This window comes from Leopardus geoffroyi, chromosome E2 (assembly GCF_018350155.1).
Source record: "Leopardus geoffroyi isolate Oge1 chromosome E2, O.geoffroyi_Oge1_pat1.0, whole genome shotgun sequence".
NCBI lineage: Eukaryota > Metazoa > Chordata > Mammalia > Carnivora > Felidae > Leopardus > Leopardus geoffroyi.
In genome coordinates this window covers 60,836,325-60,853,886 of record NC_059335.1, presented here as the reverse complement: position 1 = coordinate 60,853,886, position 17,562 = coordinate 60,836,325, and the positions used below count along the sequence as shown (strand labels likewise).

The 17,562-nt window shown below is 64.5% G+C and overlaps 1 protein-coding gene across 1 annotated transcript in view; it reads left to right on the top strand.

Moving 5' to 3' along the window:
* Positions 1–7,321: 7,321 nt before the first annotated feature.
* PIEZO1 (piezo type mechanosensitive ion channel component 1) overlaps positions 7,322–17,562 on the top strand; it is a 54,664-nt gene continuing 44,423 nt past the window's right edge. Inside the window, 1 exon segment of the mRNA XM_045439990.1 lies at positions 7,322–8,118. Within this exon segment, the coding sequence (XP_045295946.1) occupies positions 8,055–8,118 (64 nt within the window). The 5' untranslated portion in view covers positions 7,322–8,054.

The window sequence follows — 17,562 nt, the reverse complement described above, 5'->3', positions numbered from 1 at the left end:
TCCTTGATGTGTCCATCTTTTGCTGGTAACATAGTTGGCACGCTCTGTTTCTAAGGTGAACATGACCAGGTCTTCAGACAGGTGTTGTCAACCACCTTCCCCTGCACCAGCCTCAGCTGGCAGAAGCCCCCTGGGCGGGGGCGTCGCTTCCTCTGGGACCTGAACTTGCACGGCAGCTCTCGGGGAGCCAGGGCTGGGCCGGTTCCGGCAGCCTGGCCGTGAGGGGGCGCCTGCAAGGTGGTTCTGGCCGCAGAGAGCACTTTGGGATTCTCTTAGGGCTACGGAAGTCTGCGCTCAGGAGAAGCAAGACCAGGTTTTGTATTTTGAAAGATTGTCCCAGGGGAGCCTTGGGTGGCTCAGTTGGTTAAGTGTCTGACTCTTGATTTCAGCTCAGGTCATGGGTTCAAGCCCTGAGTCCGGCTCTGCACTGACAGCACGGAGCCTGCTTGGGATTCCCTTTCTCTCTCTCTCTCTCTCTCTCTCTCTCTCTCTGCTCCTCCCCTGCTCTGCTCTCTCTCCCTCTCTCAAAATAAATAAGTAAAAATTATTTTTAAAACCTAAAAAACAAAGACTGTCCTAGCCGAGGCCGAAGCCTGAGAGGTGGGAAGCAGCCAGAGGCTGAGGCCATTACCTGGGCAGAGCCTCTGACTCTGGGGGCGCCCGGCTGGCTCGTTCGGCGAAGCGTGCGACTCCTGATCTCGAGGTAGTAAGTTCGAGCCCCACATTGGGTGCAGACATTACTTAAAAATAAAATCTTAAAAAAAAAAAAAAGGCCTATGACTTTGGATTGGAACGGGTGGACTCAGGCTCAGGTCAGATGCTGGCTTGTCCCCCGACCTGTGTGTGTGTGTGGCTGTGGGCACGTGGCCGCACTTGGCTGCCAGGGTCAGTGGCGCCTGTGCCTGCCTGGAGGGCCGCCCTCAAGGAGCGAGAACTGAATGGTCACAAGTAACAGCCTCAGAGCAGGATGGACCCAAGTACGGAAGGCCCAGACCCGGGGCTTTGGGCCTTGATCGGAGGGTGGACAGGAGCACCGTGCGGCCAGACGGGAATGGTCAGCAGACCACCAAGGGCTTGTGATACCACAGAGCGGGTTGAACTTCCTCCTGAGGCTCTCAGGAAGGGAAGCGGTGAGCAGATCTGTGTTAACGGCCGCGGAGGACAGATGTGGGGCCAGAGGCCTGGAGGAGGCTGTGGTCTCTGCTGAGCGGGGAAAGACGTGGGCAGGGAGGAAGGGCTGAGTGCAGCCCAGTGGGGCCGCCAGGTGACCACGTGGGGCCTTGAGCAGCTCTGGCCTGCGGTGAGGGGACCCTATAGGACCCGATGATAGGATGGGAGGTCCTGAGCATTCAGACCCAAGAGGCAGGCTCAGGGAGCCTCCCCTCAGGGGCTTGGGTCACCCACAGGGTTTTTGGCACCCTGTCCCAGTGCCCCACTGCCTGTCCACCTGTGTGAAGCACACAGGCCTGCTGGGGCCCCCAGATGCCTTGCTCTCTGTCACATCTCTGCTGGGAAGGCCATCGCCCCCACCCTGGCAAACCTCCCCTTGATCTTGTGGGACACCTGAGCAGCCCCCTCGCCTGCCAGCCCTTCCTGACCGTCCAGGAGGTTAGCAAACTTGCTCCCGCTGCACCGGCCCCCCTGGGATGTAACTGCCTGTGACCACGAGCCTGGGGTCCCCAGGGCTCTGGCTCAGGTGACTCTGCACCCCCGAGATCGACACGTCGCCTGCACGTGGAGGGCCACAGAGCCCTCCAGAGTGGGTGCAAGGTCAGCGCCTTTTTCGGATGCCGTTCTACGGCACTGACCATCAACTGTGGCCGCTGGCAGCCGGCTCGGTGTGGCCACAGACGACAGAATCACACGGGCCCCCAACCTTGATGGTGCCCCTCCCGTGCCCACCCTCCACCCAGAGCTCTGACCCCTGACCCTGACCGCGTGCGCAATGCAGAAGGGGAGTGTAGCTGGCCTTTGGCCCGTGGGTCTGAGTCCTCAGGACCTCCCGTCTCCTTTCTCTGGTCCCGCCAGAGCCCCGGGGTGGGAGAGGACACCATCGTGCCCGTTCTTCTTTGGTCATGCTCTGCTCTCAAACGCTGGAGCCCTGCTCCCCACCGTCTACTTGCTGGAGGCACGCGGAAGTTTCCTCCCTTCCCTGCACCTGAGCAAGCTGGCGGGTGACTTCCACCAGCAGGACCACAGCCGGGGGCCATAGGTCAATGCCAAACCAGTGACATTAAGGAAACCCAGTCACGCGGAAGGGCCAGCAGGCACCTGCACGAGCCTGGAAAGCACTCAGGACGGACAGTTAACCCTGCACCGGGGAGCTTCCTGCAAGTGAGGGAGGCGTGGCCTTGCCCCGCACCTGCTCCCCGCTCAGGCGGGCCCTGCCGTCCCCAGCCCAGAAGTGTAGGCAGGGAAAGAGCCCCGTCCAGGGCCAGCCAAGTCTGCGCACGGGCCAGGCACCCCTCCCCCACGCTCCTGGGAGAGCCAGGGGGCCCACGGGCGCAGGCGCGTGAGTCAGCAGGCCTGGAGGAGGCCCTGGAGCACCGAGGGAGGGCTGGGAAACCGCGCCTTTGACTGGGGCCAGGACCTCCCCCTGCTCGCGCCGCGAAACCCACCTTGGCCCGGCTTGGAAGGCGGACTGCTGAGCCTGCCCTGTCCGGACCGCCTGGGTTTTCTGTCCCTGGATTCCTTCAGGGTGTTGCTAGGGGCAAAAGGTCTCAGAATCTCCCCCAGGGACCAGAGGGAAGCGGGTCACTTAGACGTGGGCCGGCCTCTTGGCCGTGAAGAAATACCTCCTCTCCTCTGTGTCTTGGCACCTGGCCGGTGCTCCCCTCGAAGGAACCACGCCCCTGCACAGAGCTGCCCCGAGTCCTCGCAGCCACCCGGCCTCCCTGCCGCAGGGGCCCCCCGGGGCCCCGCCAAGGGCGCGCCCTCGGCCGCGGGGTCCGGTACCACTCTCCGGGCCCCGTCCCCTAAAGTGTCAGAAACCCTCCCGTCTTCTTTTCTTGAAAACCGTTGGTGCAGCGTCGATCCCCGGCCTCAGATCCCAGCCGACGAATGTGATGACCCGTCTCACTCAGTCTTCGCGGCCCCCCACGGCGCGTGCTGGGCACGGGCGCGGGCCGCGGGGTGGTCAGAGCCCGCCCGCCGTGCGGACGGCCCCGTGGCGGCCTCTTGCTCTCGCCAGACAAGGGGTCTGTCCACGTTTGACCTGTTCCCTCGTCTCTCGTTCACCTGCTTTGTGCAGGTTTTGATTTTCCACAGCTCCCCCTCTCACCCCAAAAACTGTCTGGATGCTGGAAACGACCCCATTTCCCAGGGGGAACCGCGCTCCCCGAGGTCAGGCGCCCTCTGCGACGCAGCCACCGGCCTCTGCTGCTCCGTGCCAGCCTCTCTCCCTCACCCTGTCCCCGTGGCTGCCGGGCACCGTCACCCTTCCTGCCCTCGTGGGCAGAGCGGGAAGGGCAGCAGGCACCGATGTGGGGCCGGCCGTGGAGGCCTGGCCACAGCCCTCAGCCCCTTCCCTGGAGCCTCTCACCCCTGCTTGCCCCGTGGGCCTGTCAGCCGCGGGGACACCGGACACTGGTCCCACTCATTGCTGGGGGCCTGGGGAGTCCGCTGCTCGGGTCCGGGCCACCTGCTCCTCGCTCATCTCGGTCCCTCCCGCCGGCCCCTGCAGCTGCAGTCGCCTTTACTGCTGAGGTGGGGGGAGGGCGGGCTGGTGGCAAACTGCTGACAGACCGCTAAAAGCTGGGTTCACGTGGAAAATGCCCATTCCTCATCCGGTGACCTTCTCCACCAGCAGGTGTGGGTTTCGGGCCCCACTGGATTCCCGGTAGAAACGCGCCAAGGGCCCCCGGCCACAGGCACCTGTGGGCACGTTTGTGCGTCGTGGGCCCCGGCTCCCGCCCTTCCGCCGCAGCCCGGGGGGCCAGCAGCCAGGTCCAGACCCGACTCGGTGCCACTGCTGACTCTGGGCCAGTCGCGTCCCCAGCCAGGACAAAGAGCCGCTCCTCCCCTGGATCGGCCCCTGTTCTCTGTTTCCGGGAAGGAGGAAACTGAATGGGGATGTTCTCAGAGAAACAAAAAGAAATCATAACTCCCCCAAAGTTCATCAAGTCCTTGGCTGGGAGTCAGGAAAACAATATTCAGAAGGAGGAGGGAAGGTGGCTGGCGCTGCTGGGGAGGCTCCCGGGCGGAGGACTTGGGGTGGGCTGCCCGGAAGGCATCCTGCCCCTGCCTGTGTTTCTTCGGTTGTTGATGGTGGTCAACACCCGTGAGACGAGACTCCTCACTGCAGCCCCCCCTTTTTTTTTTTTTTTTTAAACGTTTATTTATTTTTGAGACAGAGAGAGACAGAGCATGAGCAGGGAAGGGGCAGAGAGAGAGGGAGACACAGGAGAAGCAGGCTCCAGGCTCCGACCTGTCAGCACAGAGCCCGACGCGGGGCTCGAACTCACGGACCGTGAGATCATGACCTGAGCCGAAGTCGGACGCCCAACCGACCAAGCCACCCAGGCGCCCCTCACTGCAGCCCTTTTAAGTGGACGGATCCGGGGCAGCGAGTACATTCACAGTGTTGTGCAATCGCCACAACTGTTTCCTGAACTTTCCCATCTTCCCAGACGGAAACTCTGTCCCCGTTAAATACCCACTGCCCGCTCCCTCCCTCCCTCGGCCCCCGGGAACCTCTCGTCTAGTTTCTGTGCCTACGAACTGGCCTCCTCTGGGTGTTTTACGCAAGTGGGATCGCGCAGTACGTCGCCCGTGTCTGACTTGTGTCCTGGGCACGCCGTGTGCATGGTGCGTCCGCACGGCCGCGCGCGGGGCTTTGTTCCTCCTCGCGGCTGGAAGGCGACCGGTGTGCAGGCGGGCCGCCTGTGTTTATCCATTCATCTATCAAGGGACACTGGGGTTGTTTCCTCCTGAAATGAAATCTTTAGAGGTGCCTGGGTGGTTCAGTCGGTTGAGCGTCTAACTCTTGATTTCTGCTCAGGTCATGATCCCAGGGCCGTGTGACTGAGCCCTGTAGGGGGCTCTGCACTGATCATGGAGACTGCTTGGGATTCTCTCTCTCTCTCTCTCTGCCCCCCTCTCCCACTCGTGCACGGTCTCAACAGTGAGGGTAGCAGGGCTCTGAGCTGTGAGGTGGTAGGACAAAAATGGCTTTGGACTTGGAATGAGAAAGCTGGAATCAAGGCCCGGCTTGTTCGGTGGCAAATGGCCCTCCCACCCACACCCACGTGTCCTCAGCGGCAAAGGAGGGGGACGCGTGTTCCCGAGACGCTCCCCTGCCGGCAAGCAGGCGGGCCGGGAAGCTCTTTTTCTGAGAATCTGTCCCCGCTGTGTTCAATTTAAATTTCTTTTGTGAAATGTGATACTGTATGTATACAGCAAGGAGTCTAAACGGCCCGCAAGAGTATTTCAGTGGCCATTCTGTTTCCTTCCCGCCCTGATAGCGTGGCCTCGCCCCTATGCTCTCTCTGTGTGTCTCTGCATCTCTGTCTCGGTGAGTCTCTGGGCCTGGCTCCTCCTTGCACCTTGCGTGCTCTCCAGGGATACAGTGTAGCCTGGGCTCCCCACCGCCGCCTTCCTCGGCTGTCACATTGTATCTGAGAGACGGGCCTGCGGAGGCAGAGGGGCTACTCTCCTGCAGGATACGCTGTAACCTACGGAGCGGAGTGTCTCCCGAGGGCGGATAATTAGGTTCGGTCCAGTCTTTTGCAACCCGCCAGTCTGGCGCGCAGGCATTCTGTTCCATGCGGGGCACACCTGTCCTGGCAGTTCTGAGGCTTCCCCTTCTCCTCGGCGCTGCTGTTTCGGGAGCCAGCCGGGAGGGTCAGCGCTGGGAGCCAGGTTCCCAGAGCTGTGCGGGGGCTGTGGCCCTGCCCGCTCTGGGACCCACCCCCATCCTCGGTGTTCTCCTCACCCCACCTCACACCCTGCTCTTGAGGAAGGGTCTTAAAGCCCCGTATCCTAAGCCTTAGGAGGACTTACTGTAAAGGAGTCAACTTATTTCCCCTTGCGTTTAAACCCTTTATACAAACGAGGTTCCACTGACCCCACATATGAAACTGTGGGCTCCCACTGAAGCCCTGGGGTGGGGGTGGGGGCACGCTGGTCTTTCTACCCACGCACAGATTTCAAAGCCACTGGTTTAAAGGGCTCCTTAGAGGGGCGCCTGGGTGACTCAGTCGGTGAAGCGTCCGACTTCAGCTCAGGTCACGATCTCGCGGTTCGTGGGTTCGAGCCCCGCGTCGGGCTCTGTGCTTAGAACCCTCTCGTGCCAGAGTAGAGAACCCTCAGATTATTGACCTCACTGCCCTTATTTTACTCTTGCGGGCAGAGCCCGGAGAAAGGCAGTGGTGGGCCAGGACTCACACGAGGCCGGGGCGCCTGCCCTCTGTGCTGCTACTTTCTGACACCTTCACTAGAAGGTGGCACACTGGGGCAGGAATCCTCCCCTAGAAGGTGGGGGGAGCTCGGAGGTTGGGGCTGTGGCCAGTGGACGTGGAGACCATCCCTTCCACTGATGGAGGACATCAGTGTCCTCAGTGTGGAGCCCCGCCCCCATCTGCCCCCATCTGCCCCCGTGATCGCCCCAAGCGCTGGCCAGGCTGAGGAAAGGGCGAGGGAAGGCGTCACCCGCCCTTTTATTCTGCCCATTTCTCACCGCTGTCCACCTGCCCTCCCGTCCCCCCTCCACGACCCGGTGTAGGATGCCCGTGTGGGCTAGCCTTTTGGTCATCTCTATTGATCTCGATGCCTGCTCAGAGACCTTGGCCACACCCCCCATCATGGGGTGAGCCGAGGTGGCCAGATTCTGGCTGCCCTTGAAGGTGGCTCCAGCTGTCTCCACTAGAGGCTGGGACTAGCCAGCATCTGCAGGCGGGGTCTGGGACTCCCAAAGCGCTGGGCCCTATACCCCATACCTCCCCAGCCTCCTTGGGGCTCTGGCCTTGGGGAGGAACCCCAGGGCTCCCAATCTCACAGGGTTCTAGAAAAAGGCCAGGGTCAGACGCGAGGCCAGCAGGAATTCGGGCAGGAACAAGCGGGCAGAAGCGAGGCGGGGGACAAAACCAGGCAGCGATAAACAGCGGCCTTCCCAAAGTCGGGCTCCCTGGCTTTGGCAGAGTCGGAGCCGGCCAGTGCTGGCTGCAGGCTGTCTGGCTCCCGACCACACGCACGGGTCCCGCTCCCGCCGCCCAGTCTGGGACTCAGGACCCGGGTCCAGCCACACTCATGTGGGCCGTTCTCCGCTCTCCTTTCCGAGCTCACCTCAGCGGCGGCAGAGGCCAAAGTGAGGTGGCCTGGCCGACGTGCCCCGCACGCCCTGGACTCTGACCCCGGCTTCTCCACCCGCGGGGACTGCGGGACCAGGCGGCCGTCCCTGCGCCTTAGCACAGCGATCCGGTGGCGGCCCCGAGCCACCCCGCGGTCCCCAGGGGGCGCTGCGCGCTCCCGTCCCCGGGAGCAAAGCGAAAGTCGCTCCGGCCACGCGGGGCCCGGTGGCGCGTGGGGCGCTGCCCGGGGAGCCGCGCGCTGGGGGGGCCCTTTCCCCCGCGCGCCCCACCCCCCCCCCCCGCCCCGAGAGGCGACGCCGCGGCTCTCGGGGCGCGGGCTCTTCCCGGGGCGCCTGCCCACGGGGGTGTCCGGGCCGCAGGGCTGGCGCGGCGCGCGGGCCGTCGGGGAAGCGCGGGGGCGGGCACGCCGCGGAGGGCGGGCGGCGGGCGGGGGCCGAGCTTATAAAGGCCCGGGGCGGGGAGGGAGCGCGCCGCCAAGCCGCCGTCCGGCCCTGCTCGGCCTCCACCCGCCGCCGCCGAGAGCCGCGCGCTGCGCTCCTCCGCGGGGCAGGGCTGGCACCGGAGCGGGCGCCGCGGGCCGCGGGCCGAGGACGCGGAGGAGGCGGAGGAGGCGGCGCTCGGGTCGCCCCCCCGGGGGTCCTGGCCGCGGCGCGCGGCACGTGCGCCTCCCCGCCCTGCGCGCCATGTCCCCCTAGCGCCGCGGCGGCGGAGCGACCACCCCCGGCCGGCCCCGCGGGCCCCCCGGGCATGGGGCGGCACGTGCTCGGCCCGGTCCTCTACTGGCTGCTGCTGCCCTTCGCGCTCCTGGCCGGTGAGTGCGCGCGGGGCGCGGGGGCTCCGGGCCGGAGGAGGGCGCCGCGGGCCCGCTCCCCCTTCCCGGCGCGGACGCCCAGCGAGGAGATTCCCCGGGACGCGCGGCCCGCGGCGCCCGCATTCCAGACGCATGAGAGCGCCGGGGAGGGAGGGCGGCGGCGGGGGGGGGGGTGGGGGTGGCACCCGGGAGCCGGGAGGGTGGAGGGGAGGTGGCACCGGGGGGTCGGGGTAGGGGTGTCGGGGGGAGGTGGCACCGGGCGCCCGGGGTCGGCGGGTGGGGGCGGAGGTGGCGCCCGGGGGAGCCCGCCGGCGAGCGCACGGGGGGCGGCTGGTGCCACCGCCGCGACGTGGGGAAGTTCCGGGCACCCGGGGCGAGGGCGTGCTCACGAGGGAGGGCCGCAGCGCTGAGGAGGGGGCACCGATCTCTTTCCCTGTTTCGCGTTAAAAAAACAAAACAAAAAAAAACAAAAAACGCGCAAACTTGCATCACGACTTCCTGACCAATCTGGGAGAAGGCGGGCTTCCTGCCTGGAGCTGTTTAATCTGGAGCCTCCCGGAGCCCAGCTAACCTCCCGACGGTTCCCATCGCTCAGATCGGCTCCCTTTCCCCTTCCCGGCCCCACCCCCGCGGCCTGGGGCAGGCCTCTGCTTTGGGAACGGTAGTTGTAAGTTTCTCCCTGCCCTTCCCGGCGCCCTGGCTTACTCTCCAGGGTCTGTCTAGGGCCGGAGGGGGAACACCCCCCAGAAGGCTCCGGCCTTAGTATTAGAGCTGAGGGTCCCCCACCCTGGCGTCCGTGTCCCTTCCGGAAAGGTCACTGGGTTCTTGGTGCCCCTAAGGCCCCCCCTGCCTTCTCTGTGCCCAGGGCAGAGTGCCCAGGAACTCCTTCCACCCTTCATTGGCCCGAGGCCCCTCCACATGAGGCCATCTGCACGGGTGTGAGCTGGAAAGCAGTCTGATTAAATTCGTTCTCGGAAACATGGAATGATGTGCATTGTGAAAGTCTGTCTGTTGGGTGGAAATCTGTCCGACCGTGGTGGGTGGGGTGTTTTGATTCTGAAAGTCCTTCCAGGGCCTCTTCAATCGCTCCAGGTAGGCCCCTGCCAACTTTTGTTCTAGGTAGGGGCGCGGATCCCCTGGGGCCGGGAATGTGCGGGAACTAGAGCCCAGCCGCCTGCACTGCACTCGGGCTCCCAAACAGACCGTGTTTTGATTTGTCGCAGAGGGAGACCGTGAAACAGGGGAATTTTGAGGACAGGAATCAATGGAAACCATTGAGGTCGGAGAGGAGAGCTTGAGTCAGCCCTGTGTGGACAGGGCAGCTCGGGGTCTGCTCAGGAGAGAGTTCAGGGTCACCTGGCCTATACGCCATACTGGCTGGCTTTCCTCCTCTTGCCTCTGGAAAGCCAGACGCACAAACAAACAGACCAGACCTAGCTAGAAGGGGTGAGGGGTGGGGGGGACAGGTAAGCTTCTCCGAGGACGGGTTTATCTCTGATCGCCCTGCAGCGCACCTGTGTCGTTCTCCGTCTGGCCTTGCCAGCTGGGAAAGGAACCCGTTAGGCCTGGGGGGGGGGCACTGTGGAGGTGGGGCCCCTTCCTGAAGGACACACCTCCCCCCAGCTGGCGAGCGTTCTGGTGCACGATGGCAGACTGGTCCGGGAATGGGCCACAGAGTAAATATTTTCACATCATGAACGCTTCTGATATTTTTTCCAACCATTGAAACCTGTAAAAACCATTCCTGGGAGCCCGATTTCGGCCCACGGGCCAGAGCCTGCTGGCCTGATAGTTAGTCAGGGCTCCTGGGTTGCCTGGCTCCTGGCTGTTCCCCGTGTGGGTGATGGATGCTGGCTCTGGCTCAGGGTTCCCACCTGGGCCGTACTGGAGTCACCTGGGGAGCTTGTCAACTACTGATGGTGAATTCATGGCGCCCTTTTCTCAGTTCCAAATAAAGTCTACTTGAGAAAAAAACCCCTGACGCCCAAGCCGTGCCCCACGCCGATTCTGTGCCTGGGTGTAGGGCTTGGGCCTCAGGATTTTTTCTTGAGCTCTGGGGGAGGGTGTTGTGGAACCGACTGAGAGCCCTGCGGATGATACCTGAGACTCTGGAGGCTGGTCTCCTGTCCTGGGCGTGGGCAGCTCCCCGGGGACCCTCCTGCTGTCCCTCTGATGGCAAGACCGGCTGCCATTGGCTCTGCTGCTTTTCTGTGTGCCTCCTCGTCCTCTGCCAGGCTTTGGCTGGAAATGGTTGGTTCCGCGGTGTTCTGGAAGTGTGTGTGTGTGCGGATGCCGGGTGAGGCGTTTGGATGTTGGTCACGTGTGCCCCGTGCCGGCTCGGGCAACGGCCACGGTGAGGGCTTGGGCCGTGCTGGGGTGCCCCTCCGTTACCCCACGCCACTCCCTGGACAGCCTGACTCTGCCCGTGCACCATGGCAGATGCTCCCCGGCTCTCAGCTCCTCTGCTGGCCCTGAAGCTCTGGGGTGGGGGGGGGGTCCCAGAGCTGGAAGCTTCTAGAGAGATGTCCGGGCAGGACATTTTGTGATTCCCGTAGGATAGGCCACGCCTCCTGGCCCGGTCCTACCGGGGCAGCCAGAAACACACTTGGCCGTCTGCAGGGAAGGTGGCTACACCATGGTGACTCTTCACCAACTACGGGAAACCCACGTGGCACGGCAGCCTGGCCTTGCCTGTCGGCCTCCCCCTGCCCCCGGCGTCACCTGCGCCACCCGGTCCCCGAGAAGCCTAGCCATTCAGAATGGGGACACTTCCTCCTTCTCACCGTCACTGTCCCGACCCCCTCGTGACCAGGCAGGCAGGGACAGGGGTGGATTCGCAGTGAGTCATTGCGCTCAGAGCCAGTGTGGAGCCTGGGGCCGACCCGCTCCCAGGCCCGGGCTCCCTGCGGGTCCCGCCAGGGAGGGAAGCGCCCGGAGCCAGGTGGCCGCGGAGCTGGGTTGGCCCTGGGAAGACTGAGTGAGTCAGCAGGATGGAGGAGGCTGGGTGACAGGACCCCGGGTGTGTGTGCGCACACGTGTTGGGGGAGCTGACCAGGGGTCACCTGCGCTCGTCCCACTGGCGGCGGGATGCGGAGAGCACCCCGCCGGCCAGGAAGGGTCCTGCAGAGGAAGTGTGTGCGCTGGGGGTGGGAGGAGTCCCCGGTCTCAGATCCCGGCCCCAGGGCTGCTTCCTGGGCGGTGTCTGCTCTTCTGACCCAGCACTAAATTTGCTTCTGGGGCTCGGAAGATGGAGGGGAGGAAGAGTGGGCCTTGGGGACTCTGCCCTGATGGGCCCCGGGGGCTCCGAGCGCAGCTGCAGGGGACTGCCCTCCGTGGTGCGGTGCTGACACAGGGCCAGCCCACCAGAGGGCCGTAGACACCCCTGCTGCTGCCGCCGCCATCTTCGGGGCCCGGCGTGAGCTTCCTCTTACAGGAAGCCACCCTTGACTACTCTGGGCCTCAGGAGTCTCCTCTGACTTAGCAGTCAGCAGAACGCGGCGTTTTTCTTTGCTGCCTGTCTTATTGATTTATTTTTTTAAATGTTTTTAATGTTTATTTGTTTTTGAGACAGAGGCAGAGCATGAATGGGGGAGGGTCACAGAGAGAGGGAGACACAGATGCAAAGCAGGCTCCAGGCTCCGAGCTGTCAGCACAGAGCCCGACGCGGGGCCTGAACCCATGGACCATGAGATCATGGCCTGAGCTGCAGTCGGCCGCTTAACCGACTGAGCCACCCAGGTGCCCCTCTTTGCTACCTGTTTTAGAGATGCGGAGGCGTTGCTTACGTAGGGTTCTTCCGTAACGGAGACCTCTTTCCTCCTGGCTCCCAGGGCACTTTCGTGCCTCCGCGTGGCGAGGGGCTCGAGCACTACGGGGGCAGCTGGCAGGGCCGCACACGCCCGCTGTGCGGACCCATGCAGAATGTCTGCCTCCTGCCCCTGGAGGGGAGCAGCCGCGTGGCTGGAGCCTCCGGGAGAGGTGGGGCGGGGCGGGACCAGCTTCTCTCCCCTGAGCTCTGTCCCTACCCTCACCTTTGCACTTCTCTGAGTTTTGGGTGGTTTCCGGATGAGGAACCTCAGGGTTGGGGAGCCTGATTTACTCACCTGAGGTCACGCAGGTAGGATGAAGCTTCTTGTGTCCTGGCCTGATGTTATGCCTGCAGGGGAACCAGGACGGAAAGTCTCTGGGACCGGGAGGGGAGGCCTGGCTGACTTCGCTGGGGCGGTGGGGGGGGGGGTGGTATGTCCTGCTCTGAACTTGCCTGGGCCTCAGTTTCCTCGCCTGTAAACCGGCTAATAAAAGTTGAAAGGCGGCACCCAGGTCTCTGATCTCGGTGGTGTCTAGGAGCAGGGGCGGGGCAGGCCTCCCACACGGTCCTGGTGGGCCGGGAGCCCCAGAGCGCTTTTCCAGATGTGCGGCTCGCAGGCTGAGTGCTGGCGGTCAGCGGCCAGGTCGGGTGTCCGGGGAGCTGGGTGGGAGGGGCCACCGCCACTAGGGTCCCGTGCGCTCCAGGCTGCCGGCCAGCCACAGGCGGTGCCCGGGGAGGGGGCGGTGTGGTGTCCTGGGTGGGCTGAGGGACGGAGGGTGTCTGCAGCCTGGCCCCCGGCCACCGCGCACGACGCCCACCCGCGCAGATTCCGGAGTCTTTCCCAAATTCATTCAAACTTTCCCTCATCCAGCTCTCGTGGGACAGAGCTCTGGGCAGGAGCCTAAGTTCTGTTTTGGGGCCAGTGGTGGGTGTGTGTGTGTGTGTGGCGGGGGGGGGGGGGGTTCATTCTTCTCCTTTTCTGACCAGGCTTGCTTTCCTTGGCCGTGAAGGTCACCTGGGGCCCCCCCAGCGCCTGGCACTCTGGTCCGTAAGTGCCTTTGTTGGCTTTGTTCCTGTGGCGCCGGGCCAATCACAGATGGGGGGGGAAACGCAGTGCAACGGAGCCCCCAAATAACGCCTGTAGGACGCACCCCCCAGTAACGCGGCACAGAGCCAAGGCTGGGCTGGGGGGGCTGAGTACCTGCTGGGGGAGAAGTTGGCGGCCAGGCTGGGGAGGGGGCACCTGTCTGGAAGGAGCTGAGCCGCGGCCTGGAGGACAGGGGTGCGGGGAGGGGGGCGTCTTTTCTAGGCTCTAATCCCTTGATGGCGGCTGGTAGGAGGTGGGGGTGGAAACTGCAGAGTGCACGGTTGAGGTGGAGCCTCCCCGTCTTGATTTCCTGCTTCGTTTTCATTACGCAAGTAATAGATGAATGCTTTCCGTGAAACGGTGAAATTTCAGTCAGATGAGGTAAAGTGCCCTTGGCCTCTGAGCCTGGGAAGCCACCAGGCAGTGTGCTGTCTGCTCTCATCCAAGCACGAGCAGATCCGCCGCGGGGGCCGCGCAGCGCTGTGACTCAGTCTCCCCTTCCGTCCTTCCCCGTCAGGGAGGCCCTCAGTTACTGTGGCCCCTGCTCTGGGAGTCCGGGCTGCTCCCAGGTCTCCGGGACCACATCGGTGCTGTCCTCAGGTGTGAGGACGGAGGAGGGGATGGGGACCCAGGGGTTTCTGTTCGTCCCCCGGCAGATGAGGCCGAGGCCAGCCGCCCTGCGCCATGGGGCAGCGCCCGGGCCAGCCCAGCCCGGCCCCTGGGCGACGCCAGGCCGGCCTCAGGCCGACGTGCGTGGCCTCCTGCCTCCGTGCAGCCGTCTCGCGGGGACTCTGCTGAGTGGGGTGGGTCGATTTTTCTGGTGTGTTTTAATAACATAATTATAGGGAGTATTTTTAGGTTCCCTCTAACGGGCTAGCTGTTTACCAGGCTCGACCTGCACACTGTTTTTCTCCCCGAGTATATATAGCCAGGCCACTGCTCCTTCCTCGGGCTCAGGCTAAAGAGGGACCAGGCCGCCTCAGCCGCCTCCTGTGGTTTCCTCTGCCAGCGGAGCGGCGGCTGAGATGGCCCTAGAGCCAGCCGGCTCCGCAGGAGGGACAGGGGCCTCGTGGACGGCAGGCGGGGGGGGGGGGGTGCTGTGGCTGGGTGAGGGGCACGGTCCTCAGACGGCTCCCCGTGCAGCTGTGTCCCGGCAGCATCTGGGGGGTGTCAGCTGGCCGGTCCCTCCCCCAGCTTGGGAAAGAGCAGAGTTGCTGCGGGGCAGGGGGGTGGGGGGGTACAGAGGGGCAGGGCAGAGGAGGGCCAGGCAGGGGGTCCCCAGTGGCCCCTGAGGAGGAGTCTTGATCTGTCATCCGCTGGAATCAGCAGGGCCTGTGACTGTCAGCTGAGCCCAGGGTCCAGTCCTGCCTCTGTGAGGGCGTTTCCACCCCCGCCCCGCTCATTGATTTCTGTTCACGGTTGAAACAGCGTCGAAAGCAACGCCTCACCGGGGCGCCTGGGGGGCTCAGTTGGTTGAGTGTCCGACTCTTGATGTCAGCTCAGGTCAGGATCTCACAGTTTGTGGGTTTGAGCCCCATCCCTGCTTGGGATTCTCTCTCTCTCTCTCTCTCCCTCTCTGCCCCCTCCCCTGCTCTCTCTCTTTCAAAATAAATAAAGGAACGAGAAAGAATTCATCACTGTAACACCCCTAAAGGGGGTTTTAAGGGGAAACCACACGGTCCATCCCGGGGCCCCGCCGAGCTGGTCTCTGCCTCTCTCTGCTCTCCTTTCCTGCGTGCGGTGGCCGAGGGGGGGCGGGCACAGCTCCCACTGGCAACTCCCGAGGGCCGGGCTGTGGACCGAGGCAGGTCTGTCTCCCTTGGATGGGGGTGTGGGGGTCTTCTCACACTCCCCAAAGGAGCACGTTGCCCAGGCTGGCCGCGGTCACCCGTGCCGAGGTGCTGGGCTCCTCCTGGCAGGCTGGTACTTGTGCCCTTGTGACTTCCAGTCTAGGTGCAGCTGGGACGTGGCCTACAAGCCGCCCTCACGGGTGCCAACGTCGCGGCCAGCAGCCCTGCCCCCTCCTGAACTGCCCCCTGGCCTACAGACCTTGTTCCTTGGCCCCGACCCTGAGGCTGGGTGGCCGCCCCTCCCGCTGACCGGTCACTTGGGCACGGACCTCTGTGTCATCTCTCCGATTTCAGTGTTCACTCGTGACAGGGGGCCCTGGGGGTGCCGCTGTGGAGGGAGAGTGGCCGTTGGCACAGGTCAGCCCGCCCTGGAGCCGCGACCCTCGGGCCCGTGCCTTCGGCCTGTTAGTGCATCACACGTGTCTCCCCCGTTCCTGGGGCGGACCTCGCCCCAGGCCCTGCCCGTCCTTTCCTTTTGCCCCCACGTGCCTGTGGCCGCCCTTCCCCAGGGACTGGGTCACTGCCACCATCTTTCAGTCTTTCACTCGGCAAGTATGTTTGGAGAGCCTGCTCCGTGGCTGGCTTCGCGGGTCCCGACGAGGCCCCAGCGGAGGACGGTCCTTGGTCCACGCCTGTGTTTTTCACTGAGGCGTCATGTGACCAAGGACGCGAGCTTAAGTGTCCGTCCGGTGCGTTTGACAGTTGAATACGGATCCTGTGAGCGCCCCCCCACCCAGCTGGTGCTTGTGCCAGAGGCACTTGGCGGTCACCCTCCACGACTGACCTCTGTCCCCCAGGTTACTTCTGCTTGCCTTTGGGGCTCGCGTCGGCGGGACCGCCTGTGCTTTGTGAGTGCAGCCCGGCGCTGGTCGTTGCTTCCGTCCGCGGGTCCCCGACGTGGACGCCCCCCACCCCACCGTCTTTCTGCTCCGGGTGGGTTACGTTCGCTCGCGCACACGGACGTGGGATTGCGGGGCACGGGGCGGTGGGTGCCTCCGGGGAGCCGCCGCCGTCCCGGCGTTTCGTGGTGCCCGCTCCCGGGCCGGGCGCCCTCGCCAGCGCGTGCTGACCTCGGGCTGTCCCCGCTTCGAGGGCGTGACGTGGGTCCCGTGGCTTTGGAGCGCGCGCCGCCCTGACACGAAACGGTGCCCCTCACCTTCGAGGTCTCCCTTTGTGACGTGCGTCTAACAGTCACCTGCTTGAAAACGTTGGGTTGCGGGTCTGTCTTTTACGTTTGACTCGTGGCTGTTCTTTACGGGCCTGGATTCTAAGGTCTTGGTCGGTTTCCCTGCCTCCGGTTGCCGACTCTAATCATGCCCCTGACGAGGTCTGTTAAAGAGCCAGCGTGTGTAATTCCAAGCCCTGGTAGCTCGCGCCGTGCCCTGTTTATGTGGTCAGCTTCCCACCTCCGTCGTGCGTGCTGTGGCCGCGGCCTGGGCGCCGGCCACGTGGCAGGCTTCTCGGCGTGTCCTGACCGGTGTCCTGACTCGTCTCCCGCAGCTCCCCGTGCACCTCCTGCTGTGCTCGCCCCTCGCGTGCCTGCCCAAGCCTCCCCCGGGGCCCCTGTGCCCGTCTCCAGGGGCCGCCTGCCGTGGCCGGGCCTCTCGCGCTGCCCTGGCCGGCCTGTTGTGAAAGTGACGGTGAACGTGAATGTCTGGGCCTCCCGGCCCGCCGGCCCGTGTTCCCAGGATGCAGCGGACGCCTGCATGGTTTTCCTTCTCCCGACCGACTGCCCCCCCCCGGGACCATCTCCCTGGCCTCACGGGTCGAGTCCGGGACAGGGCAGGAAGGCTCAGGGCCGTAAGTGTCCCACATAGCATGCCCCGTTTGGTCCTCCGGGGGCCCCGTGAGGTCCTCGCGCGTCTTCCCCGCAGACCGGCCACCCGGGAGTCCCTGCGGCCCCATGTCCTGGATCGACACGGTCCTGCGGGCAGACCTCACCAGCCCAGGGTGAGATGGTCAGGATGGTTAGGGGCAGGGGCTCGGGGGGGTGCCCCGTGGGCCCAGGACTGGCACCAGACGGGGTCCTCGGGACCGAACAGTTCCTTTCTTCGGCCGCGGGCCCTTGTTGCTCTGACCTCGGCAAGGACCCTCCTGCTCCAGGTCCCTTCCTGGCCGTGGACAGCGTGACCTCCCGTGGACAGAATGACTCCAGCCAGCACGGGAACAACGTGCAGGAGCCGCGTCTGGCCGGGGGCTGGCTCCACGCAGAAGCCTGGACATTGGGGGCGGGGGGGGGGGTGAGCCACGGATCCCGTGTCTCTGTGTCCTGTGCCTGAGGAAGCTGGGGGGACGCTAGGCCTTCCTCTTCCCTGCCCATCGGTCCTGCCCTCTGAGGCTGTGGGTGGAGACACTAAGGGGTAGGGGCTGTCCTCAGGCCATGAGGCCGCACGGGGAGGGGTCCGCACTCCATTCACCAGACCCCTGCCACGCACTCCGCCCTCCCCGTCTCCCCCCCCCGAAATGGCCGGGCAGAGCGCTTGCCACATGGCTCCCTGCTCTCCGCTGTCAGAGGGCATGTCATCCACTCGGTCTGTACCCCTAGGTTCCCTGTGTGTCGAGCAAGGGACAAGGATTGGAAGCAGAGTCACGTGCATGTGCCAGAGGGGACGCGCTCCTCTGAAGGCTCGCTCTGAGTGGAGACCCCGGCCCCCCAAGCGGATGGCGTGGAGATTGCTGTCTCCAGAGGAGGCCTGAGA